At 47.2% G+C, this 27,462-nt stretch overlaps 1 protein-coding gene across 1 annotated transcript in view; it reads left to right on the top strand.

The window, feature by feature from the left end:
• LOC135915105 (solute carrier family 13 member 2-like) overlaps positions 1-27,462 on the top strand; it is a 151,021-nt gene that overhangs the window by 98,305 nt on the left and 25,254 nt on the right. Inside the window, exons 13-14 of the mRNA XM_065448100.2 lie at positions 4,819-5,152; positions 21,330-21,467. Of these exons, the coding sequence (XP_065304172.2) occupies positions 4,819-5,152; positions 21,330-21,467 (472 nt within the window). The remainder of the gene's footprint in view (positions 1-4,818; positions 5,153-21,329; positions 21,468-27,462) is intronic.

Below are 27,462 nucleotides of genomic sequence, written 5' to 3'. Positions count from 1 at the left end.
CTTCCCGAAAATGCTAGATCCATTGGAACACTGTCCTGTCTATTACAGCATTTTTTCGTAGCTCATTTAAAGCAACTTATAAATTTCTGCACCATTCTTGCCTAATTTCACAAGAAGTTCGGTATGCATCCCCTTTTTTACGCCTGTTCCTCGATTTCAACTACTAAAGATGGGTTGCACAAAAAGTGGACGGATAAAATTTTGCCTTGTCATACAGCATTCTGGATCGTACTAGAGGTTGATGTGTTCCTTTCTAGTGACATGCTACACCCTCTCCCCCTTTTTTGGTGGCTCACTGCATGAATGTTTGGGACGGACCTAGTATATACTAGGGTCAGGCACGAATACAGGAAACCGAAGCCGCCAACAAGCGACTGGAAATTGAAATTTTCTTCTCAGGACGTGCACCTCAGGGTGCCTTAGCCACAGACTACTTCGGCATTTTGTTCCGCTCCAACAGTGTCGCCGCCGAAACTCAAAAAAGAAAATGTCAGTCTCAAGAAAATAAGTTCTCGCTCCTTCTAACAAGGCATGTCAGTGTTTCTGCAAGAGTCGGGATGCAACCACAAGTGTCCGCAACTTTTCCACGCACAAGCTGGATCGCGCTGTACAAAGCCTTTTAAACCGATGCCTGAACTTCAACACGGGGTCATTGTCAGATGCGGCAAAGATTACGTGTGCCATCGAACAATCAGTGCGCTTGGTTGACCCCAAGAAAGAAGACGAAACAAGAGGTCGAGCCAATGGTGTGCTCTCCAAACTTCCGTCAAAGCAAGCCATTGTCGTTGCTAGAAAATAAGCCTTCAAACAGTTGAAGGAGAACGAAATTATTGTTATTCTATCAGCGGACAAAGGGAACGCAACCACTGTTTTTGACTGCACCAGAGAATGCACCGTCGACAAAGACCACATCATGGTCTCATTCAAGGTGAAATAGATGTTTACGTGCGTTCCTGTCAATTTCACGGTATAATGTTGTAGAGAAGCCCTGGAACAGGACCCCTCTTCATCCTGTCGTACTCCTAGTCAGGTTGATGACTTATGTCGCCTGTTAGAGTTTGCCCAAGAGACACGTGCTTCGTCTTCAATAAGCATTTTTACAGGCAAGTCTTCGGAATCGCAACGTTCCGTTTCTGTCGCGTGCGCTAACCATACCTTGAAGCCCATCGAGGATTCCGCGTTGTCGTCCTTCAACCCTGTCCCCATATTCTTTATACGATACTTGGATGACTGTTTTTGAATTATTCGCTGAAGTTGCGTCAAAAAGATGCTTGACCACTTCAATTCATTCAAGCCGAGGATCCAGTTTACGGTGGGATACGAAAAGAACCACTGCATCGCTTTGTTTGGTGTTCTTGTGGAACGTTCCGGTGAAGGATACGCAACGGCGGTTTATGGAAAGCCCACGTTCACGGGGAGCTACTTCGATTTACTTCAGCACAGCGAGAGGGCCACAAGCGCTCGGTCGTTTCTTCCCTGTTCGCTCGCGCTCTCCGTCTTTGTTCGAGCTCTATGGGACGCAGAGCAGAACTGTTCTCGGTAAGGAAGGATCTGTCCGGGAACGGATACCTTCCGCAAAGGCTGAGGGAACAGAAACGTCGTGCCTAGCGCCCGATTGCCAAGCAATTACAAAAAAAAAGTGCAAGCGTGGGGTCATCCTGTATGTGCGCGGCATGAGCGAGGTCTTGGCAAGAGTGTTTAGTGACTACGACGCTTGGGTGGCACATGTCCTTTCCAGCAAGTTACGCGGCCAACTCATGCGTGCAAAAGAGCGCTTGGAAAGATCGAAGTATATGGGCGTTGTGTATAAAAATAATAACAAAAAATCTGGTGCAACCTATGTTGGCGAAACTGGTAATTTCAAAAAACGGATAAAGCAGCATCAGCGCGATGTCATCAACGGAAGCTCAGTTCCCGACTCTTTAGCGGAATGCCATGCTAGAAGCGCTGCACATTCAAACGATACAGCATGCGATAGGTAGGACACGTGAGAATCTGTCCGAAATCTACGCACGCGCACTGCGCCGTCTCTTCCATACTTCCACCTCATTTGCTTTCATTGTCATCAAGGGACCCGCATGGGACCCGAAACGTCAAGTTTTCATTTAATACACTTTACGACTTGGCGAGTGCACGTTTAAATCCACTATGTTCTTTCCTCACCAGACGGGTTTCTGTTGAACTCTGGATTACTGTTAAGTGAGAGCTTTGAGTGCGCGCCTTATCGCACTGCAAGATCACTTTTCTTGCTGATCGCGCAATGTTTGACAGAGCTTCCGCAACGTATCCATAATACTGTGCGGTCTCTGTCTTTGGTAATTTAAGCTTTCAATCATCTCCTGTACTATTCAAAGCATTCTCGCTATTCGGTCTATTGTTGCTTGCCCGTCTTAATCATCCTGGTTCACTTCCGTCGCTGCTCTACGAGGGCGACCAGTACACGAGGCTGATGGCTAACGCCCGTCTGGCGATTTCTAAATAACTGACCCGTGTTCGCACTGTGCTCCAACTTATCCACGCATCGCCCTTCACGAGCAGAAACCTCTTGTGAATGTCTGTTTTTGAAACTTGATCTTTCGCCGGAAATTATATCACCATACGTTTACAAAACGAGACGTGTGCTGCCGTTATGTTTACCGCACTGGTAGCTGGATTATGTAACCTGTTGATGCCAAATGGTAATTCATGACTACAATAATATGGCGCTACCTATCATCAAAGGCCTATTGTTCCACGATTTCAGACTTAGGTACAAAAAGACGACAATTAATTTCAGCACCACGTCAAATAATTGACAACGCGCATATGCATATGCAGAAACCAAATGCATGCCACCCTGCGCTGCCTCATTTATGGCTTTACTGCGCCAATGCCAATCGGCCCGCTCACCTTTAGTTAATTTCCAACACCGACAAGATATCTGATTTTAGCCAAAGAATTTCCTCGCATCTCCATCTTATTTATTGAAACTCCAAAGTGCTCTAGGTTTCACAATTGCTACATGCCACTTCCCCTTCATCCTCACATTATCTCGGTGGATGTTTCAGTCGGTTTTTCCTTCGTTTATGTGTACACCCGTGTATTTATATTGCTCGGCATGGGTTTGACTTGCTGTTGAACTGATACCACATCGTTACTCGTCTTCTCATTAAAGATAATATTTCCCGATTTCTCTGTGCTAAAATTATGGCCTAGTGTCGCTTCATTACCACACGTATGCAGAAGTCTCTGTATTTTTTTTTTTTGCATTGTCGGATAGCAGCACTCGGCCCCGAATATCAGCCCAAGGGCCTTTCGTTGCTCATTTTGCCCATTACGAGTGTAAAATAAATCGAAGCCTAGTTCACTGTTTTCCATTCCTCTTTATATGCCCTTAACATAAAGCATGAACAACAACGGAAACAGGGAATCCTCGCTTCAGTCCTCGGTGAATTTCCTCTAGTTCTTTGCATTTCTTGCATGCCCCTACGATTTGTGCTCTGCTCTCTATATATCGCCATCAGGAGCTACAGAAAACCGGAGCCAATGTACTTGTGCTTGAGAATATCCCATAGAAATTCCTCATCTCCGTTGTCGTAAGCTTCCTTAATATCAAGGAATGCTAGTCTATTCTGAGCTATTGAAACGTATATGCACTCAGTACAAAATCAGCGCACAAGCACTCCGTACAGATGGTTAACCAACGAAGCTGAAACGCGCAGCCCCGGTGTTTATCACTGGTTAATCCTGACGGTTCATTAAACGACGGCTTGCTAGCTGCCGGATCCTCGGTACGGAGTTGCTGCTCGCGCTCAGCTGCACGAGCCTCTTCTTGTGCCAAGGCTGCAACATCAGCACGGCGTAGACAAGCTCGTCCCCGGTTCTGCTCGCGGCGTTGCTGATCTAAAGCTACCTGCTCCTAAGGAGCACGTATGACGCGTGGCCTACCTATTTCGGAGCCATAGGGAAACTGCTGCGCGCGCGCTCGGCTGCGACGGAGAGCAACGACACGCCACTACTGGTGCAGCTAATCCAACACCACCTAGATAGCACAAGGCATTTTCACTCCGATCCATGGTGTCATGTTAACTGACCTGACTGCCATAGAATCTAATGGGGATGCTCCCGAGTAGGCAACAGTGATTTTGACGTCACTGCTTTCATAACGCCAGCCTTGTCAATGGAAATTTCGTGCCAAGTAGCGCGACGTCATGGATCGGAGTAAACAGATCTTGTGCTATCTAGGTGGTGTTGACTAATCACGCGCTTATCTTTTTCTCTATTTCTTTCACGCATGCACATGGGTTTGCGCCGGAGGAGCTTCCGGTGTACAGATGACCGACAGACGGACGGACGGACGGAAGGACGAATCGGCTAGCCATACACAGCTTCGCTGTAAAGACAATGAATATCAGATGGCGCGCTAGGAGACATTAAAAATTGAGAAGCATTTTTCCCACAGCAATCCCGCAGCCCCCGATCACGTAATCAGTATTCAGTCCTGAACTATTCGCTACATGAACCTTGTGAATTCGTCTTTGTGTCTCAACAAAACCAAGCTTGTCTGAAAAGACGATTGGCACCCCTGGTTGCATATGTGCGTCGTTAACGAAAATATACATTCCTGTAGTTTCCAATATTGGCACTCGTCTTGTCCTTCCCTTTAGCCCTAGTCATTTTTAGCGCTCTATGCATGGTACCATGTCATGCCAGCTAGTACCAGGCGTCAGCCCTTCTCAAGCTCATCCATTAAACACCAGGCTTTAGGCTTTCGTTAGCCCGACTTTGGACGCCCCTGTGGGAAGGAAGGGTGGGTATAACGTGCGCTCTCGCCGGCAGCTTCGACGTGCTCACCGTAGACTTCGTCATGGTGCTGGTGGCGCTGGCGTTGCCCGCTTCGTCGAGCCGTCTGCTGGAGGCGCCCAAGCGCGAGTACGCCAACCTGTGGTTCCGTCTCCCGTGGACAGCCCTGCTGACGCTCGGCTGCAGCGGCTACATGGCCGAAGCGGTGCGTACCACGGACGTGGTCGGCTGGCTCACCCGCTGGGCTCCGCGCAGCGCACAGTACAAGTTCGTCACGCAGCTGCTGCTCACGCTTGGCGCCGCGGTGCTCACAGAGTTGGTGGGCCGCAAGGCCACCGTCTCGGTCATGATGCCCGTCATCATGGACATCGTGAGTATCGAACGGAGCCTCATTCATCGCAAGCATTGGTACTGCACCCCACTTTTCCACCCATTCACACCTCTTTCAAATTAAGCAGCGCTTCAGTCGGGTTTGAAAGCACCGCGAAAGAGAGGGGCAATGGAGACGGCGATACTAACGCTGAATGGCAACTCAATGCAGCTACATTTGACAAAATATATGGCGGCACACGTAGAATTTCTCAGTGTATTGCCATGAGGGAAATCTGGGGCTGCTGCTCTGTGCTATAATCATGGAAATGCTGGTATCCTAATTGTGACTTCGGATTGGCACCGTTCTCAGAGAGCCAGGAAGCCTTGAAGACGCGCCAATTACTCATTTCCTACTGAAGCAGCATGTAAAAAGCTGTTTTAGCTTTATTTACAGAAAACATGTTTTGTTTAATTATGAGGACTTGTTATTGGATATACATTTGTATAGAACGTAAAAAGAATCAGCTGGCCGCGAAAGTTGCAGGACATACAATATTCGCGCTCGCTTTGGAACAGTTTATCGTTTGTCCGTGCTGTTCGCTTGGTTCTGCATTGTAGGTGAGCAAACTTCATTGAAGAATGTAATATGGGTGAATGAAAACCTTTTTTTTAAACGTTTATTTTATTTTCTGAGAACGCATTGTTTGTGCAGCCATCTCCAGGCTTTAGACGAAGCCTCGTACAAGACCAGCCAACGCAAGCTTCGAAAACACTACCGTCATTCCCATGACGACACAGCACCCCTTAGGACTGAGCATGTGTTGGTGGGCTAGTTGGTTAAGCGTGATTACAAAAACGGCGCCGAATAAAACAACACACGAAGAAGGGAAACACGAGACAGCACGTAGGCGCACTAACAACTGAGTGTTTTATTTCTTGACATAGCAATATATAGCTGCTGTCAAAAAACAACAAGAACTAAACAGGGCAGTCATCTGCATCGCACAAGGAAGCGAAGATACAGAAAAACATTTCAAGAGTCACTCTCAAGATATGCCAGCTCCTTTGTCGAAAGCGAAACTGAGGCTTCACTGATACATTCAAGACCGCGCTTTTTTATCTCAAGCGCTTCCAATATCTCCCTAGTGAGTTGATGGTCAGCTCTGTACAGAACACTGGTTCTATCGAAATCTGGGATGCACTTGTGCGCCTTACAATGCGCAATTATATGACCGGAGAGCTCGTTTTCATGCTCATGTAATCTGTCATTCAGACATCTGCCCGTTTGGCCTACATATGTTGAACCGCACGACAAGGGGACCGAATAAACTACTTTCTGTACACATCTGACATGTTTCTGCCCATGTTTTTTTGCGCACACCTGTTTGTTTTCGCGATTTCCTGCGTTCACTTTGGCACACATCAACCCAAGACGTTTCGGAGCGGAAAATATAACACGAACACCAGATCGTGTACCTACTTTTTTGAGATTGTGCGAAATGCCATGAACATATGGAATAATGGCAATCCTGGTTTCAGAAGGGCGTGCTCGACCCTGGTTTACAGCGCTAGGATGCTTGAGCAGTTTGAGCATTTTTTCCGCAACAGATATGATCACATGGTGAGGATAACTTGCCCCATTGAGGCGGCTGACCTGACAATGAAAACTGCTTTGCAGCTGATGCACGCATGCCTTGTTAAGTGCGTTGGTTAAACATGATTGAATGATGCCTCGTTTTATTACTTTTGAATGAGCTGAATGGTAGGAGAGGAGAGGTTTGCTAGCCCTTGGCTTGAACTGCCAGCACACATGACACGATGAAAAAGTTAACTCTAAATCTAAAAATCTTAAACAGTTATCAGCCGGAAGCTCATGGGTCAGGGTTAGAGGATGCAAGGCTTTTTGGAACTGCTGTCCGTTTACCTGAAGTCCACGCACATAAAATGGAACGACGACGTCTTTCTACAGAAAGAGGGTGTCTGTATAGGTTCGTGCATAGCCCCTGTTTTAAGCGACATCTTTTTAGCTTCCAAAGACAACCTGTTAAAGCAGTGCATATCGGGGACAAATGTTTTGCAGATCTTTAGATTTGTCGATGACTTTTTAGTGTTCGTAGGTTGTGACAGTCCAGAATTGGAGACCCAGTCATCATTAGTATTGACAGAGTTTAAAACAGCCTTGCATCCTCTAACCCTGACCCATGAGCTTCCGGCTGATAACTGTTTAAGATTTTTAGATTTAGAGTTAACTTTTTCATCGTGTCATGTGTGCTGGCAGTTCAAGCCAAGGGCTAGCAAACCTCTCCTCTCCTACCATTCAGCTCATTCAAAAGTAATAAAACGAGGCATCATTCAATCATGTTTAACCAACGCACTTAACAAGGCATGCGTGCATCAGCTGCAAAGCAGTTTTCATTGTCAGGTCAGCCGCCTCAATGGGGCAAGTCATCCTCACCATGTGATCATATCTGTTGCGGAAAAAATGCTCAAACAGCTCAAGCATCCTAGCGCTGTAAACCAGGGTCGAGCACGCCCTTCTGAAACCAGGATTGCCATTATTCCATATGTTCATGGCATTTCGCACAATCTCAAAAAAGTAGGTACACGATCTGGTGTTCGTATTATATTTTCCGCTCCGAAACTTCTTGGGTTGATGTGTGCCAAAGTGAACGCAGGAAATCGCGAAAACAAACAGGTGTGCGCAAAAAAACATGGGCAGAAACATGTCAGATGTGTACAGAAAGTAGTTTATTCGGTCCCCTTGTCGTGCGGTTCAACATATGTAGGCCAAACGGGCAGATGTCTGAATGACAGATTACATGAGCATGAAAACGAGCTCTCCGGTCATATAATTGCGCATTGTAAGGCGCACAAGTGCATCCCAGATTTCGATAGAACCAGTGTTCTGTACAGAGCTGACCATCAACTCACTAGGGAGATATTGGAAGCGCTTGAGATAAAAAAGCGCGGTCTTGAATGTATCAGTGAAGCCTCAGTTTCGCTTTCGACAAAGGAGCTGGCATATCTTGAGAGTGACTCTTGAAATGTTTTTCTGTATCTTCGCTTCCTTGTGCGATGCAGATGACTGCCCTGTTTAGTTCTTGTTGTTTTTTGACAGCAGCTATATATTGCTATGTCAAGAAATAAAACACTCAGTTGTTAGTGCGCCTACGTGCTGTCTCGTGTTTCCCTTCTTCGTGTGTTGTTTTTGTAACCCCTTAGGAAACTCTCGTAGGCGGTGGCGCCAGATTTTCCTCTAGGGGTTATAGTGAGAAACTCTATAACAGCACAGAAATTAGAAGCACAAAGGAAAAGGCACATGGAAGAAGCAATCCATGTGGTCATCCACATCAGCGAGGTGGCAGAGAACACAGAAACGAAAATGGCGAGACAGAGGTATGCCGCTACCCGGGCAGCGTCAAGTATAGGTACCAACAACGGCTATAACACGCAGGAACCAACGAAAGTTGCCAGACAGCGTTAGACTCTTTTCGCTTGTCTATGCACTTGAGCAGTTTTCAGCATAGAATCTAGTGTTAGAATAGTGTTATCCAGCACCTTACTCAACTTGAGCTATACACGCTGCTCTCATGCTACTCAGCGCGGCGTCGTGAAGACCGATTTGTTTGAGGACTGACATGTTCCATCATTTTTTAATTGCAACGCCACATGCGAGTGTTTCGATGGCAAATCAAATCAAATCAAATCAAATCAAATCATAGTTTATTTCACATACACTTTTTGACAGATCTTGTTTGCTGGTCAATCTAAGCATATACTCTGTAGCACACAGTTATTGCGTCTTCTTCTTGTCAACGCCGTATCAATTTCGTCTGTACGGAGTGTGTAAACGCATGCATAAATCCATAATGATGCGGCAATGCAGTGTGTGCTACGGGTGAATTGTTCAGGTCATCAAAACGCATTATTCCGGCGCTCTCAACTTTAGAAAGTGCGAACTGCGTCACAGGCCGCTATCATGACTATGCTATAGGTTCATTGTGTGAGAATGTTTGGCAGGCGCGTCAATAAAAATTGTGGCGACAAATGACTATCACCAAAGCATATCATAAGAGGCCAATAAACACTGACACCAAGGACAGAATAGGGTAAATTACTCGTGCTTAATCAATGAAATAAAAAACAATAAATTAATTTAAATTAAAGTGGATGAAAAAACAACTTGCCGCAAGTGGGGAACGATCCCACAACCTTCGCATTACGTGTGCGATGCTCTACTAATTGAGCTACCGCGGTGTTGTTTCCCCTACCACTTTTTTGGGTATCTGTTTCCTAGTAGAACCCTGGGAGTGTTAGCCAGCGCCACTATTCACAAACCTTGGGGGCGGATGTGGAACATCCTTTCTGCCGCAGGCGTCATGGTGACTGGCATCACCAGCGACCTAAAATTAGTAAGGGCACATGGCAGACCCTCAGGAACATAAGTACACTTTTGATTAATCTGGCAACGTTGATGCCTTCAGGCAGCATGTGTGGGTTCATTGACCGGTTGCCTTCACCCAAAAATATCACGTTCTAGATATATGTTAAAAGTTTCTTTCCCCTAGCCCCAAACAATCTCGCGACAAACCACGAAAAGTGCTTTGGGCTTGGAAAAAAAATCATGAGCCATTCCACTCTGTGAAGATTGTTTACCAGTGAAGCCGTTTAGCCCACGACACGGACACATAAATTTGAACAAAGGTACGAACTCATTTATTGTCTTGATGGGTAGGCATCCTGATTAAAGATATCTGTAGCGGCTCCACAGCCACAGTAGTCCTGCATAAAGAACGCAACAAAATCCCAATAAAGAAAGGCGTCAGGCAGGGAGATACGATCTCGCCAATGCTATTCACGGCGTGTTTGCAGGAGGTATTCGGAGACCTGGATTTGGAAGAATTGGGGATAAGAGTTAATGGAGAATACCTCAGTTACTTGCGATTCGCTAGTGATATTGCCTTGTTTAGTAACTCAGGGGACCAATTGCAAGGCATGCTCACTGACCTGGAGAGGCAAAGCAGAAGGGTGAGTCTAAATATCTAAAGTCCAATCAGAAAACTAAAGTAGTGTTTAACAGTCTCGGAAGAGAACAGCAGTTTACGATAGATAGCGAGGCACTGGAGTGGTAAGGGAATACGTCTGCTTAGGGCAGGTAGTGACCGCTGATCCGGATCATGAGACTGAAATAATCAGAAGAATAAGGATGGGCTGGGGTGCGTTTGGCCGGCATTCTCAGATCATGAACAGCAGGTTGCCATTATCCCTCAAAAGAAAAGTGTATAACAGCTTTGTCTTACCAGTACTCGCGTACGGGGGAGAAACCTGGAGGCTTACGAAAAGGGTTCTACTCAAATTGAGGACGACGCAATGCGCTATGGAAAGACGAATGACGGTTGCAACGTTAAGGGATAAGGAGAGAGCTGACTGGGTGAGGGAACAAACGCGAGTTAATGATATCTTAGTTGAAATCAAGAAAAAGAAATGGGCATGGGCAGGTCATGTAATGAGGAGGGAAGATAACCGATGGTCATTAAGGGTTACGGATTGGATTCCAAGATAACGGAAGCGTAGCAGGGGCGGCAGAAGGTTAGGTGGGCGGATGACATTAACAAGTTTGCAGGGACGACATGGCCACAATTTGTAGATGACCGGGGTAGTTGGAGAAGTATGGGAGAGGTCTTCGCCCTACAGTGGGCGTAACCAGGCTGCTGCTGCTGCTGCTGCTGCTGCTGCTGATGATGATGATGATGATGATTTATTGTCTTGATCAGTGGAAATTATTTCACTTGCAACTTCAATCACATTTGATAATGCCCAAGCGATGCACGTATGCCGCCGGGTGGTCGATTGGGCCGGATCGGTGTGGCATCGCAAGGGATATGTCTGCAACACGGGACGCGTAAACCACTCCCTTTTCGGTGCCGACACATCCGCATCGAAATCGCCGACAAGAACAACAGGGGTAGTGTCATCGCCGCTAATTCACGCAACGCGAGCAGCCATGAACCTTACGGGACTGTGAGTCATTGCATTTTTTGCTTGCCTACGGGGGTATGAGCCACTCATGATGACAGTTTTCTACATGCTGTTCTGTATGTTGCATTCGTAATTAGAAAGAATTTAAGCACAGTTCGCTTTACTTTACTGAGTGCTTGTAGCCTCTGCGTACGGGGCTATGAGCCATTGCATTTTTTGCTTGCTTATGGGAGTATGAATACTTCGGAGGTACGAGTCATTGATGATGATAGTTTTTGTTCACGGAGAACAAAAATGCACGGAACCCTAGCCATATACAGCTTCTCTGTAAAAAAACTTATATTAGCACGCATTGAGCAAGAGATAGGCGGATCGGAAATTTTTCAGGATGGTCTACAATTTTCCCAATGACGCTTTTGCTCTGAATATAATATTTAATGAAGGTGATTCATCTATGAAATCTCATTACGTAATTAAGTGAAGTGCAAAAGATAGTCTGTCTTGCCACAAGTGACCGCAAACATTACTTTGGTTCTGTCCAGCTCTGTGGCACTCGCATATCTTTTTTTTATATTGGCAGAACTTGCGGGGGACAGCCTCTATATGCGAAGGTTACGTATATGTGCTCCGAATGCAAGCACTAGTAAACGGATTACATAAATCCTGTACGCTGACCGCGCTACAGGAGTGTGAGTAAGGGCAAGGATGTATTGCGTGATACAAAAAATTAAATCGTACATAAAGTCTGAATACATGTTTTTGGCTTGTAGGTATATCCAAAGCACACAGAATTAATAATAGAATGGCGAAATATACTCAGCGTATTCCGTGGTTTAACTGATTTTCGATGAGTTAGCCATTCGGAACGTGTCGCTGGTTGTCACGTGCCCGTTCTCGATTAATCCCCCAGGATGGGTATGTTCCACGGCGAAACAACAAATGGAATTTAAATCCTGAGCACAACATATATCTGCCTTTAAGCACGTGATTCTTTTATTTACAGCGAAGCTTTCTACGTCTTCTTTCCCAAACTTCGGCCACCTGTTCGATCGGCTTGTTCCGCCGGTCCTCGTGATAGTGCTATGGTATCTGCAAGTAGTGATTAGTGCTATAGTAGTATCTATAGCATTTGTTGGTAACTCCTGAATCCGTTACTTGTGCTGCAGACCAAGCACCTTACAACTTTACAATTACAGACCAAACACCTCATTACCCAAATGTAAACTTCTTCAGCATATTTATCCGTTAGCATTCTTAGGGTAGTTCACGCACTTTACGTGGCTATCTCTCTATGTTTGTATCTAACCATTTTCCCGCCTGCCTGGGTCACTGGTGTTGCGTAGTCCAGGGTAGCGTATCGTACTGCTGCCGATTTGTAGCGACGCCTGCCTATCGAAGCGCGACCGATGTTACTATTGGGTAGCGTGGCGTTGTCGGCGTGCTGCAGGCGTCCGGTAGACCATGGCGACTGGGCAAGGACGAGACGATTTCTAGTGCGAAACTTGCACTGTTTATTCAAAGATTAGTGAAAGATGAAGAGAAGAGAATGAAGTGATCTAAAAAAATGGCTGTGGCTTAGCTAAGGTTAAGCCCAGGATGCGAAGCATACTAGCCTTTATTTTAGTTGTTGAACCACTGTTTAGCCTGGTGAACTGCTGTTGCTTGGTTATATTTGGTTCGGCTAGACGAAGAAACAACTCATGCGTTACTCTGCTTCGCCTTCAAGAGTGGAACGCGACAGCGTTCCCGTCGACCCGCCAAGGGGTGGAAGACAATGGGCTACGGCGCAGCGACTACGCGCCCCGCATTGGACGCGGTGAGCGTCGAGCAACGCAGCGTTCGGCGCGGCAACGAAATGTGCGCCTGAGCAAGCGACGCACTCCTGAGCCTTAGAAACAGCTCGTTTCTAAGGCAACACCACATTCACTAGAGGCGCTTTTGTACCGCTTTGAAGCATCGTACTCGTGGCTCAGCGGTAGCGGCGCAAGTACACCAAAGAAATCGCGCGAACGACGCAGACGCCCGAGGTAGACGCCAGACTGCTCAAGCTGTGGGAAGCTAGACGCGGGCTCACCAAGAGGTGGAAGAAACAAAAATACAACAGGAAGCTAAAGATAAAGATCGCAGAAGTCACAGCGAAAGCAGAGGAGTACGCGGCGCAATTGACAGGGCAAAATTGGCAGCAATTCAGCGACTCCCTCAACGGAACTTTGAACACAGCGAGGACATGGCATATCCTCAAGGCTCTCATAGATCCGACCAAGACCAAGGCAGAAAACAACAAAACCATCCACCGGTTCATTCACCAATTCGAGGGACCAGACTCGGAACTCCTGGAGAAGGTACGCGTTAAATGCTTCGGGGACACGAACCCAGCAGCTTACGCAGAGCGCTACCGAGGAAGAGAAAACGTTAACCTGGACAGACCCATCACGCGAGAAGAGGTCTACGCAGCGATTCGAAACACAACCAGAAACACGGCCGCGGGTGCAGACAAGATAAATAACGCACTCATCCGCAACCTCAGTGAAGAGTTAGTCGCAGAATTAACCGACTTTCTCAACAAACACTGGGAAGCTGAGACCGTTCCCGAGGAGTGGAAGCATGCGGAGATAGTGATGATTCCTAAGCCGGGCAAGAAACTGCAAATTGAGAACCTCAGACCGATCTCGCTCACATCGTGCCTGGGAAAACTGTACGAACGAGTGGTGACGCTGAGACTACAACAGTACATGGAGGACAACGAACTGTATCCCCACAGCATGTTTGGATTCAGAGCAAAATTATCGATCCAATACGTACTGCTTCAAATCAAAGAAGAAGTACTCGGGAACGTCCCCAGGAGCGGGGAGAATATAATAATGGCATTGGATATCAAGGGGGCTTTTGACAATGTAAGCCACGAAGCTATCCTCACGGGCATGAACGACCTGAACTGCGGGAGGAGAGTCTACGGCTACGTCAAAGCCTTCCTTTCAAACAGAACGGCAACGATTGGCCTCGGAGGGCTCCGATCAGAGAAGTTCCTTACTCCAAACAAAGGGACGCCTCAAGGGTCGGTCATCTCCCCCACGCTTTTCAACATAGCAATGATTGGCTTGGCAAAACAGTTAAAAGAAATCGACGGCATACACCACGCCATGTATGCCGACGACATCACCATCTGGGTTAACACAGGCTCGCTCAGACAGAAAGAAGAGAAGTTACAAGAGGCAGCCACCTGCGTAGAGGACTACGTCAGAGCAAGAGGGCTAGCCTGCTCCACTGAGAAGTCCGAGCTCCTGAGAGTTTGGAGAGGAAAGCAAAACCGCACAGTCCCCACCAGCGACGAGTTAAAGCTCAACGTCTACCTCGAGGGGAAGCCGATACCGGAAAAGACGCTCATCAGAATCCTGGGGATGTGGATACAGTCAAACCAACGCTGCACCCACACCCTCGCCCTACTCAAGGCATCCACCCTACAAGTGGCCCGCATGATCACGCGCATCTTACACAGACGCCATGGCATGCGAGAGGAGGACACACTCAAGCTGGTCAGAATCTTGGTCGTCAGCCGAGTGGCATACAGCCTTCCATTCTACAATCCCATCAAGAGTGAGGTACAACAGGCGGACGCGATTCTACGCAAAGCCTACAAAACCGCACTCCACCTTCCCCTCAACACTTCAACCGAAAAGCTCCTAGCCTTAGGACTACACAACACCTTCGACGAATTGAAAGAGGCGCAACTAGTCTCCCAACAACGCAGACTACAGCAGACCCCATCTGGCAGGGAGCTCCTGAAGAAACTAGGCTGCGCCGATCAACTTCAAGAGATACAGAGGACCGAAACAATACCGGACGAGTATCGCAACACACTAAAAGTAGCGCCCATACCCCGGAACATGGATCCCAATCTCCACAAAGCACGCAGAGAAGCGAGGGCTGAATACCTACAAAAGACACTAGCACCCCAAGAAACGACGGTATACGTGGACGCAGCCAGATACGCCAGAGCAGCTGGGCAGAGAAACAGCAACGCGGTAGCAACGGTGATTGATTCGAACCTACGCGAGATCACCAGCGCATCACTACAAGGCTGTACGGTAGTCGAGGCTGAAGAAGCGGCCGTCGCTCTAGCGGCAGCGGAGGGATATCGGTCTAAACGGTCTCTAACAATCATTACAGACTCGCAAACAGCGTGCCGCAACTACCTACGTGGCAGAATAGGGCACGGAGCGCTCCGCATACTCCGCTGCGGAGACCACATAACAGCACGACAAACAAAAGAAGAACGAATTAGGCATACGATAGTATGGGCGCCGGGACACACGAGAGTGGCAGGGAACCAAGAGGCGGACAGGATAGCTCGCGGGTATACTTATTACCGAGCATCCAACGTAGGCGACCTCGAGGAGACCGAACCTGTACCCCAAGACTATTCGGCGATACTAGATTACTACAAGGGCTGCAGAAAGCGGTATCCACCACCGCACAACTCCCTTAGCAGAGAGGACTCTGTCGCGTGGAGGCAGCTACAAACGGGCTCGTACCCGAACCTAAACGTACTCAGCAAAATTTATCCGACACAATACAATGACAAATGCCCCTGGTGCCACGAAACACCCACGCTGTACCACATAACGTGGGCATGCCAGAAGATAGACGTGGTACCCGTTATACCAAACCCGAGTGCGGAGCAATGGGAGGGAGTGCTCTCCAGCGATCGCCAGGTCGACCAAGAAGGTCTGATTCGGCGAGCACAACTGGCAGCAGCATCCAGCGGAGCCCTGGACTAAGGGCAACCGACCGTTGTGCTAGAAGATGGACGATTCCATCTGAAGACCGCAGAAGACCAGCGAATCTAGAGCTAATAATGTTTTTCACTCACTCACTCACTCACTCACTCACTCACTCACTCACTCTCCGTCTCATACTCCGGAGACCCTGGTTCGATTCCCACCCAGCCCATCTTGCAAGAGTTGAGCCAAAGCCACCTAGAAAATCAGTCTCTGTAGCACGCCGCAACCTTCGCTTCTCATTCCAACGAGCAGCTCTGTCTCCAGGAGGCATCTCAGCTCGTGAGTGTCTAGCAGAGGCAAGCGCAGCTGCTTATATACCGCCGCGACGCCGCGAGCGACGGCGCGACTCCACCCCGTTTCTCCTCCGTCGTGACGTCACGGTGTCACGTGGTATTGAAGGCGACACCGCCGCGCCTGAGGAGCTGGGTTGAGCTCTCGTAATATGCTTCGCATAAAAAGTACATTTCGGAGCCCCTTAAATAGGCTCTCTACAATCATGGGAGGGATCTTGCTTCCGTCGACGTCACGTGACCAGCACAGAGTCTGATTCGCGGAATCTGTTGTATAACCAGAGGAGGAGGGGCCCTCCTCCTCTGGTTATTCCATTCCATTCCATTCCTTTATTTCAGCATTCAACTTTAGATGTACAAATGCTAGGACAGGAGCAAAAAGCCGCTAATTTTAAGCGGCTTGACAAAGGCCCCTGCCCCTACAGTATTTGGCAGCAGACAGTTTGGGAACACTTTTCACGCAACAATACACTGGTACATAAAATATATCTTCAGAAACATGTCTAAGGGAATGATAACATGCGTTTTTGAAAACACACTGTAACCAACATTTTTTTAACCAGCAATACATGCCTTCTCTTAACAGAAGAATACATATTTATGTAACGTGGTGAAACAATACATTTTTTTCCAATTACATAACAATATATAAAATCACTTTCACATACAAGACAAATACAAAAACAATTCTATACTTAAGTTAAAACCAACAAAAGGAAATGCAAATACAACATGCTCTAATCACATGCAGTCGCACGGCTAATGAAATATTCCTTCAAAATTCTACGTGAAACTGTCCTAAGATCCATATTTTCTTTTTCAAGACTGTTCAGTAATACCGATATGCGGTACGGTAGTCTGTTCTTACCATGATTAGTTCGTGAAAAAGGCACGGCCCAAGTTTCTCGCTCCCGAATGTCGTAGTTGAGTAGATGAGGTTTGCTTAGATTGCAAAGACCAGTAAATCCCGAGTACGCCTCGTTTTACGCTTTCTTTATATTTCATAGCAAGATTAAACTGATAATTGTAATGAAATGGAAGAACATGAAACTTAGAAAAGAATGTACTTGTATGACTGCCGTAAGAAATACAAGCAACGTGGCGCAATGCTTTTTTTTTGTAAAACAGATAATGTCTGAATATTTTTTGTGACGTTGTCCCCCATACAATACAATAATTGGCATGAGAAATAAATATGGTGTTATACAGCAATAGCCGTAGTTTTAACGGAAGAACATCTCGAAGCCTACAAAGCGCACCGCACGCTTTTGCCATACTTGTTGCCACGCGTTCTACGTGTTTGTCCCAACTTAAATGCTGATCAAAAATCACTCCCAGTGTTTTCACGTCCGCGGTGACGTCAATTCGTTCTGATCGATAGAATATGTTTAGATTACGATTTACATTTTTTTTGGGCGGGTGCAAAAAGAACAGCTTTGGTTTTTTTAGAGTTAATTTGTAAAGAATTTGCCTTGCTCCACCAATATAGTTTATCAAGGACGGTGTTTGCTAGTTGTGATAAGTTATCAGCATTGCATGATTGGAAGAAAAGACTGGTGTCATCTGCGTATATTATATAGTGTGGTAGGTTACTGATGTTTGTTAAATCATTTATATATATGTTAAACAATATAGGTCCTAATATGCTCCCTTGGGGAACACCAGCTTCTAAATTCAAGGGGTCTGAGTATTCTTCTGAGATATAAACGCATTGTTTCCTATGGGTTAAGTATGACTTGAGAATGTCCAGGGATAATCCACGGAATCCATAATGCTCGAGTTTTTTTAGTAGAGTACTATGACTGATCCTGTCAAAGGCTTTGGAAAAATCGATAAATACGCCTAATGTTAATTTTTTTTCTTCATAGCCGTTCAAGATTAAATCCTTCTGTGTTAACAGAGCTAGTTCAGTCGATCGGCCCTTACGAAACCCAAATTGATGCGGAGATAATAACTGATATTTTTCATAAAACGACATAACCCTTTTACAGATAACCTTCCCTAAGCCTTTTGATATGACAGGGAGCACTGACACCGGCCGATAATTTGACACGTCATTTCTGTCCCCTGATTTGAACAGAGCAGTAACCTTTGCCTGTTGCATTTTTCTAGGGAAAACACCAGTAGACAAGCAAACATTGAATACGTGGGTGAAAGCGGGCACTAACAAGTCTATTGTAAATTTAATTGGTTTAATCTGGAGACCATCGATGTCACGTGCCTTAGTGTTCTTTAAGGATATAAAAACAGAGTAAACCTCGTCCGGTGTCGTAGGCTCAAAAAACGCTGTATTTACACTAGGCGCACCCACGTAATTGAGAGCATCTGTATTTATACCGAGCATCTGGTTATATAGAGTCTGCTGCAAGGATACCAAGCCTCAGGTCCGGGAACTGCAGACGCTTGTCCTTCTCTTTTTGGCGTTGCTGGTTCGTGGAAGTTCTCCTGTAGAGCTTGACAGTTCGTGGAAATGGTCCATCTAAAGTCGCACACGCACACACAAAAGAGGCCTGAAAACAGTGCGGGGCTTCCGCCAGACCGGCAGACACTGGCGATGACCATGGCGTAGCGAATTAGGAAGTCAAGCTTCATTTTAACGAGGCATGGTGGGAGAAAGTCCTTTCTGCACGAGGTGCCAACCGTAACAGAAGTCACGCTTAATTCTGACGAGGCATGGTGGGAGAAAGTCCTTTCTGCACGAGGAGCCAACCGTAACAGGAGAAGTCGCGCTTCATTTCGACGAGGCATGGTGGGTGAAAGTCCTTTCTGCACGAGGGGCTAGACGCGAGCCGTAACACTGGGTCGCCAGTGGTCGAATCAGCAGCACATCGGGCTGCGGTGCTGAGGTAACACGGTTCAAATCTAACTTGGCCAAACTTGTGTCAATGAGTATGTGGCAATGTGTACACGCGTACGACCCCTGAACGAACCTCTATCACACCGACATTTGACAGTGCAAACGCGGGACTGGGTATTTTCCACTGTTCGAAGCAACTGTAAGACGCCGGCTTGGAGTACTGGGTATGGAGTACGCTGGTCTCCAATGAACATATTTGATGCCAACTTGGGTAACTAGGTATGTGCCACTGGGAATTTGCCACCCTACAATGACAAAAAGGATCCCTTAAATTTAGTCGATGCTGAACAGAATCGAACCCACGTCACAAGGGTACTTCAAGGACAGCAACGAGACGCATTATCAGGATGCTCCGCAAATGCACTGGGCATGTGCCGCTTTTCAATTGACGTTTCTCACGCCAACGCTTTAGCAAGCGGCGCCATGAATGCACTCGGGTATGCGCAGCTCTTCGATGAACATCTTCCCAACTTGTATGTACCACTGAGCGTGGGACAAGCCAGCAACAATTACCAGCGCTCGAAGGCGCCACAGCGCCACGCTTCTCATCTCGGAGCCCACACGCAGACTTCTCGGCGGTGCCTCTAGATGGCGCAGAATGTCCGGAAAGAAGCGCGAGAGAAGAGCCCGGTTGCCGCATGTCGTGTTTCTTAGTGTTATCGCACACCGGCGAGTCACGCATTTCGCAGACCGCGCACGGTCGTGTTAGATGGCGCCGAGTGTTCTTAGGAAGCTCGATAGAGGACTCGCGCTGCAGTACACACCTCGCACACAACTTGTTTCGACGGCGACAATACTTTGGGCCGCTATAGTGATTCATTGCTCATTCATCACCGCTGACAGACTTCGTAGGATAGTTTCTGCCACAATTTTATTCATGAATGCATGGTTCAGTAATTGCAAGAAAACACCATTATCTCAGTGTCAGCGCGGATTCCGCACCGGTTTTTCTACAGTCTCGCAGCTTATCGAGTGTTTATATGTCATTGCGTAAGCACTACAGGACGATGGTCAAATCGTCGCCATATTTAGAGACTATACAAAAACGTTTAGTTCCGAATGTCTCGAAAGACTCCTGCCAAGCTTCGTACAGTTCTCGGAAATATTAAAGTTGTCGCCTGGATAGCCGAGTATTAGCATTTAAGGTCTCAGTTCATTTCATATAACAATTCTCAGTCCTCCACTACTGAAGCGACTTCCAGTGTACCTGAGGGACCACTTTTGGGCCCGCTTTTGTTTATTATTTACATTAATACTGTTGTTCGAGTTACCGGTAATATACCAATAAAATTGCGGTTGCACGCTCACGATTGATTTTTCTACACTAACATCTGTAGCTCACATGTCCAACTAATTATAAACAGCTTGTATGCCATGTTTTGTGAATGGAGTGCGTAATAGCAGCAGGCTATGAGTTTCAAGAAGACTGGCTGAGACCTTCACAAACAAAGAACGGTCCCTAGGTATTGCGTACAGCAACAAGGAAACCACCCTCACACGCGTGGATGACCTTAAAAATTGTGGGGTAACCCTTACTACTAACTGAAGACGGCACAAGCCCATTCATATCATACTTTCAAGAGCACTTGCCAAACTCGCACTTTAGAAAAAGAGAATGCTGAAAAGTCGCCCAGAAAATGTAAACAGCCTACAAAACGTTGATAAGACCCGTAATTGAGCATGCGTCGGTTGCCTGGTCACCACACTGTTCGTACGATATTAACTAACTAGAACGCACACAAAACAATGACCAACCGTTCCACTACCGGAAAATAGGGGTAAGCGAAGCTTGTCCTGCGTGCACCTGACCTTCGTCATGGTTGATGTTGTGGAACCCATCGGTACCAGTGCCGGGTTGCTTCGGCCTCCCGCTCCGTCAGCTCGGGCGGCCCTAGCGGCTGGATCGGTCCGACGGCGAGCCCTTTCACGGGCGATTTCTCGTCGCTACTCGTCGAAGGCTGCATGTTGCTCGGGAGAACGCACAAGCGTGGCCGTCCCGTCCGTTTTCCGAGGCTTAACTGAACAGAAACGAAGCCGGCGCAGTGCGCGCGAAACCCTTTCCTGCTTTTTCCCTCCCCGGTGGAAGCGAAACAGCTCTGGTTGGTTGCGCGCGTCATGTGAGAGTGTGCCTGTATGCAGCTGGAATACTTGATAATAGAGAATTTCAGAGCGTCCGGTGTTCCGGCAAGCGCAGGTGGTTTGCCGGATGAGCGGGGGCGTAAACGTGAGCGGCCAGATCGGTGGCTCCAACTGGTGGCGCAAAGCCCAACCACATAAACACAGAGTCCATGACTATATTCTTGCCATTCAAAGGTCGTCCTCTCGTAGGCCGCGGCGGTGCCATGCAACCCGCTGTACCTGTGCATCCCGGTGACCGTGGCTGCAAGCACGACGCTCCTGTTGCCAACATCATCATTCGCCATGGCGTACGTGTACGACCGTCTCGAGATCGGACCATGGGACCTGGTACGCCATCAAACTCCTTCGCACACCTTTCCGTTCGACGAATGCCTTGACAGTGTGAGCAGAAGGAACATATGTCGCTCGTTCTTGAGTAAAATTAAATTGTCCCTTTAAACTCGCTCATGGCCAATGCATCATATGCGTACGGGAAGTTTATTACTCACATATAGGAGTATTGATATGTGCTGGAGTAGCTGTGCGCTTTATCGGGCATTTCCCATTTCGCCAGCGTCCTCGAACATTGTCTCAATAAAGGTATCATATCATATAAAGTTTCAGCGGTGGATAGTTTAGCAAGCCAATTAATAATCAACTATTACTACCATAATTAAGTTATACTTGAAGAAAAAATATTCTCTGTTTTGTTTTTTGCTAGAAATGTACTATCCATAGCCAGAAGTAACTGTCAACAATTTGTTCCAGTTCTTTTCTTCACGTGAAACTGTGTTTTAGCGTTACAGGTTATACACTTTTTGAATACGGTAAACGAATCACACCGGATGCGCAACAATGATGTTGTGAACACCCTCGGCAAAAATTATTCACTTCCACGCAGCAGGGAACATATAACCCCATGTAAAAGATCGCACATGCTCTCTTGCGACTTCTTCAAGCTCCAGCGATGACGTGAAAGACTATATTTATAATGGCCTTTGGGAATGGACAACACAGTCAAGCACTCCATTGGGAAAATTCACGTTGTAGTTAGTCCAACGCTGCGTATGCCTACTGCGAAGAGAACTGGCGCAAAAGATTTTTCACTGTACACTACAGCTCTAGGACAATCAAATAATTACAATGAACATATCACTAGTAATCATTCTAGTAAAATATGGCCAATTTCGCAGATTGTTGTCAGAATTTGCGATTCTTCAAGCACTTTTTCCGACGGCTTTGCCAATTAACACCACTATGAATGGAAGACGACAAACCTTTGTAGGTTCAGCAAGCGAAGTTGTGCAGCTTTACATCCCAAGTCAATTTTCATATTAACCTTCTCGCAGAACCGTGATTCCCGTAGTTGGGCGAACTTTGGAAGCACGTCACGTGAAAAAACCTTATTCGGCAAGGGTATACTGCTAAAAACCTGCGAGCAAGGTAGAATATAGCCGCGAGATTTTTCAAGAAAATCTGAGATGGTCGAGCGACACATCTAAGAAACGTAACGTGGAATGACCTCCTACAAAAATGCAAATGCCTTGGATTCGTTGCCGTTAAAAAGGAGTTCCGGCAGTGACCCTTCCGGCAATCTGTCCAAATCTCATCATAGGCACGCCGGAGAAATGGATTCTTTAAACTTTCCTGCCTCCTCCGACTTGCAAAAAACGTCCTGCAATAAAAAAAGTAGATTTTTGCGTTTTTACGCAAGAAAGTAGACGTCAGTGATTGTTTGCAATGTTGTTAATCAAGCGAGAAACATTAGATTTTTGCCCCACATTACCAATGACATCTCTTCTCCCTCAGCCCCTACGTTCAGCAACTGCAAGCTTGGCGTAGAGTAGTGCATTCGGTGCACTGGGTACACGACGTAATGTTACCATATTACGCTTTAGACAACGGGACCTAATAATTTTTTAGCACGGCAGCCGATTCGCTACCCATTCGACCACTCACTGCCAATAGACCGAGGTAGGTGGGAAAACGGCTATATGCAAACATACATATATAGATACATGGACCCCGGAAAGTGCGTGAAGTACCCAAAGAATGCTAACGGATTAAAGAATCTGGAGAACCCACCTCACGATTACTATTGACGGTAATGCATTTAGCATTGAGTCAATGAAGCGACACAATGTATTACCACCGTCAAGACGAGTTATGTATGAGGTGTCTACTGCAGCGGGGACTCCTCTTTCGCGTTCCCCTAAGGACACTCGGTGCCATCTGGCGATGCGGCCGCGAAATCCTCGCGTTGCCTCTGAGACGAGCAGCGCCGCGTGCCGGCGCCTGCGAACGCTGAGAATTGCTCTCACGCTCGCCGCACGCTCAGTGACACACACTCAGTAACCCAAGTTGGCGAGAGGTTCATGGAAGATGGGCCCATACCCAGTGCGTTCGTAGCGCAGCTCCCTAAAGAGTTGGCCTGGAATGCGTTCTTTGAAAAGCGCTGCATAAAGGGTGAATTTGTGGCGCAGCCGGTGAATGCGTCGGGGTGCTGTCCTTGAGGCGCACTTGTAACGAGGGTTCGATTCCGCTCAGCATCGCAGAAATTTACGGTATCTTTTCGTCCTTCTAGAGGCAGCACATTCCCAGTAGCACGTACAGTCGCCATCAAAAGTTTGTGGACCACGGCACCAGCAAAAAAAAAAAAAGTATTGAAGCGCAGCTCCGCAAGCTGAAATTGGTTTAGTACATTGTATTGGCCAAACATGAGCGTGTACGCATGCGCTCTTCATTTCAGCAGGAATGCCCAGGCTGCGAAAAAAATTTCGGCACCTTCGTCCCCGAAATTTTTATTTATTTATTTATTTAAAGATAACTTACAAGCCCCTAGAGGCATTGTGTAAGGTAGGAGAGTAAACTCAAAGATTATACAATAATTAGAATACATATGTGATCATACACATATACAAAATATACAGTGCAAGAAATGCGCTAACATGCAGTAATGTGGTGTAAAAATTCTACAAAGCACAAACCGCATGCTTTTGAACGCGAAAGGTCAGTGAACAAAAAACTTCCACAAAGTAAAATATTACAGAGCAAGCGGGACATATTTGGCTATAACAAAACAGTATTTAAGGGATAGTAGCACAATAATAACGGGAAACTCAAGAAAAGATAACACGTTAGGTTATGTACAGTTTGAAAAATGCGTCGTTAGAAGATGCCGGAAATTTTCCTGGTCACTCTCATAAGCAATGGCGTTAGGAAGATTGTTCCAAAGCAAATGGCTCTTGAAAGAATGGAATAGCTAAATGAATTAGTCTTCCCGTGTGATGCGCAAGAAATTGAACTGATTGTACAGCCGGTGTGGCCTGTAATGAGGAGTTTCAAGAGGCAGAACAGATGGCGCTGTATTATGGCCATATTAGTGAATTAGTCATAGCAGGGCTATATCACAGCGATCATGCAAGAACTGTAGTGAGAGGTCGAGCTTGTGTTATGCTTTTGTTACAGTCATAACAACGTGAAATAAAACACACAGCTCTATTCTGAATAGATTCGAGTTTTTCGATCAAGTATTTCTGATGGGTAGACCAGACGGATGAGGCGTATTCAAGCTGAGGTCGAACAAATGTAAGATAAGTAAGTTTACGAATGCTTTTAGTAGAATTATGCAACCTGCCTCTTATGTACCCTAATGATCTCGAAACATTGGCGCATATGTATGCAATGTGCGTTGACCATGAAAGAGTCGAAGTTAGGTGAACACGGAAGTATATATATTGAATGTCATGCAAAATAGTGATGTTGCTTATGTGATAAAGAAACGTTGATTTATTATGCTTGTGGCTAAAAGGTAATTTTACATATCGAAAGGTTAAGCTTCATTAACAAAGTGTTAGCCAAAGAGAAATAAGTTCTAGCTCTTCTTGTTGGATTGTATGATCATCGGCACATTTGATCGAACGATAAAGAACGCAGTCGTCTGCAAAAATGCGCACGTGTGAGTAAATGTTATTAAGTAAGAAATTAATGTATATTAGAAATTGTGATGGCCCAAGAACGTTGCCTTGTGGTACATCTGAAGCAGCGTGCGAAAGAGGAGAGGAAAAATTATTAACTGCTGTGAATTGCTGACGATTAAAAGGAAATGGTGAATAAATGGTAGTGTAAGAAATTGTAAGTTAAGAGCAGATAATTTCAAAATCAAATGGCAATGTGCTACGAGGTCAAACGCTCTTGAAAAGTGTAGAAAAGCACAATCAGTTTGTAGGTCCTCTTCCATGTTAGTGTGCAAATCAGTTGTTAATTATAACAATTGTGCTTCACAACAAACATTTTTCCGAAATCCGTGACTGTAGATCGCGACTGTACCTATATTGACGCGTGTACTTATCTTTATCGGGCGACCATGTTTCGCCGCCTAACAAATGTAATCGCACAGCGCGGGATGCGCCTGCATGTATCCGAAGTTTCTGGAAAGTTATCGATTCTTCTATCCGGCTGTCTGTTGTCGCCGAACCCTGTCTTATCTGATTTCATCGCGTGACGCGAATGGTGTAGAACTTTGTGGAAGCCACGCGGGTCCGAACGATTAGTCTGGAACATTCGACGACTGCAGTATAAAAGCCGACGCGCTTGACCCGCTGATCAGATTTTCGACGATCGCCGACTGTGTTCGCCGCTATCGTTGTGCTTTAAGTGTACCCTGTTTTGTGGGCACAGGTTCGCCACATAAAAACTAGTTTGTCTTTCACAGTACTGCTACTGTGTTCTTTAACGTCACTACCACGTGACATCTGGTGGAGGTGCTTTTGGTCCATGTACCGGACGCCCCCGACATGCCGTGATCCAAGCCCGGACCGTAAAGAGAGCACCAACGTAGTCACGGACCATCGAGTAAGCCGTCGTCTACAACAGCTGCCCCCGGAGCACGGACTTCTGCCTGAGAAGACCAAGAAGATTGTGGGCAAGACAACCACAATGGCTGCCCCAGTCTCACCCATCGTACTTCAACGACCCAGAGAGCCCCCTACCTTCCGTGGAGGTACGTCGGAGGATCCTGAAACCTGGCTCGAAACCTTCGAAAGGATCTCGACCTTCAATAACTGGACCTCTGAAGATAAGCTACGACACGTGTACTTCTCCTTGGAAGATACCGCGAGGACTTGGTTCGAGAACCGGGAGTCCACCCTAGCAACGTGGGACCTGTTCCGCAGTAACTTCCTGAGGACGTTCACGAGCGTTGTCCGAAAAGAAAGGGCCGAAGTTCTGCTGGAAACCCGAGGCCAACTACCTAATGAGACCATCGCTATCTTCACAGAAGAGATGACCCGTCTTTTCCGGCACGCCGACCCGGAAATGTCCGAAGAGAAAAAAGTGCGTTTCTTGATGCGAGGCGTAAAGCAAGAACTTTTCGCCGGACTAATCCGAAACCCACCGAAGACCGTAGCCGAGTTCCTGACAGAGGCTACGACGATTGAGAAAACGTTAGAAATGCGCACTAGGCAATATAACCGCCAAGTGCTCACGCCTCAGTGCGCCGTCCAAGCGCTGGGCTCCGTTGATCTCCAAGAGACCATAAGGGCCATTGTGCGCGAAGAACTCCGCAAGGTCTTGAATTCGTCGCAGCCTCAAGTAGCCTCGATTGCTGACATCGTGAAAGATGAGGTTCAGCGATCACTGGGAGCTCCTGAGGTGCAACCTGAATTGCCGCAGCCCCAGCCAGAAGCGATGACCTACGCCGCCGTCGCACGCCGTCAAGGGCCCCCGCCGCGACCGCGCCAGGGCCCTGTCACGCCGCAGTTCCGTCGTCCGCCGCCACCGCCGCCGCCAGCCCGAGCACCCGTCGCCCAGCGCACCTACGCGAGGAAGACGGACATCTGGCGTGCTCCTGAACACCGCCCGCTCTGCTACCACTGCGGAGAAGCGGGTCACGTCTACCGACGATGTCCGTACCGGGAGATGGGACTGCGAGGTTTCGCCGTCAGCGCGCCGCGTCCACAGCTTGGCGAGCGCCCACGTGACATCGCCGATTACCTCGCCGCTACTCAGTGGAGCCCTCGACGGCCGTCCCGTTCGCCATCACCAGGCCGCTACCTGTCGCCGCAGCGCCGACCATACACTGGCCCAGCCCGGGGCCGGTCAGCGAGCCCATATCCGGAAAACTAAAAGCAGCAACCGATGGAGGTGCAGTTGCTGTTCGTCGAACTGACGAAGATCCTCCGCCGCCGACGAAGACGACGACGAAACGATCTCGACGACATAACAACGACACGCCGCCGTCCCGACGAAGTCAGGAAGGCAAGACTACACCGACGAACGACGACTTGACGACGCGACGTTCCAACTTCAGTTCAACACGACGCAGCCGTGATCCGACGCCACG

This window comes from Dermacentor albipictus, chromosome 4, assembly GCF_038994185.2.
Source record: "Dermacentor albipictus isolate Rhodes 1998 colony chromosome 4, USDA_Dalb.pri_finalv2, whole genome shotgun sequence".
NCBI lineage: Eukaryota > Metazoa > Arthropoda > Arachnida > Ixodida > Ixodidae > Dermacentor > Dermacentor albipictus.
This window is presented reverse-complemented; position numbering and strand designations above follow the sequence as displayed.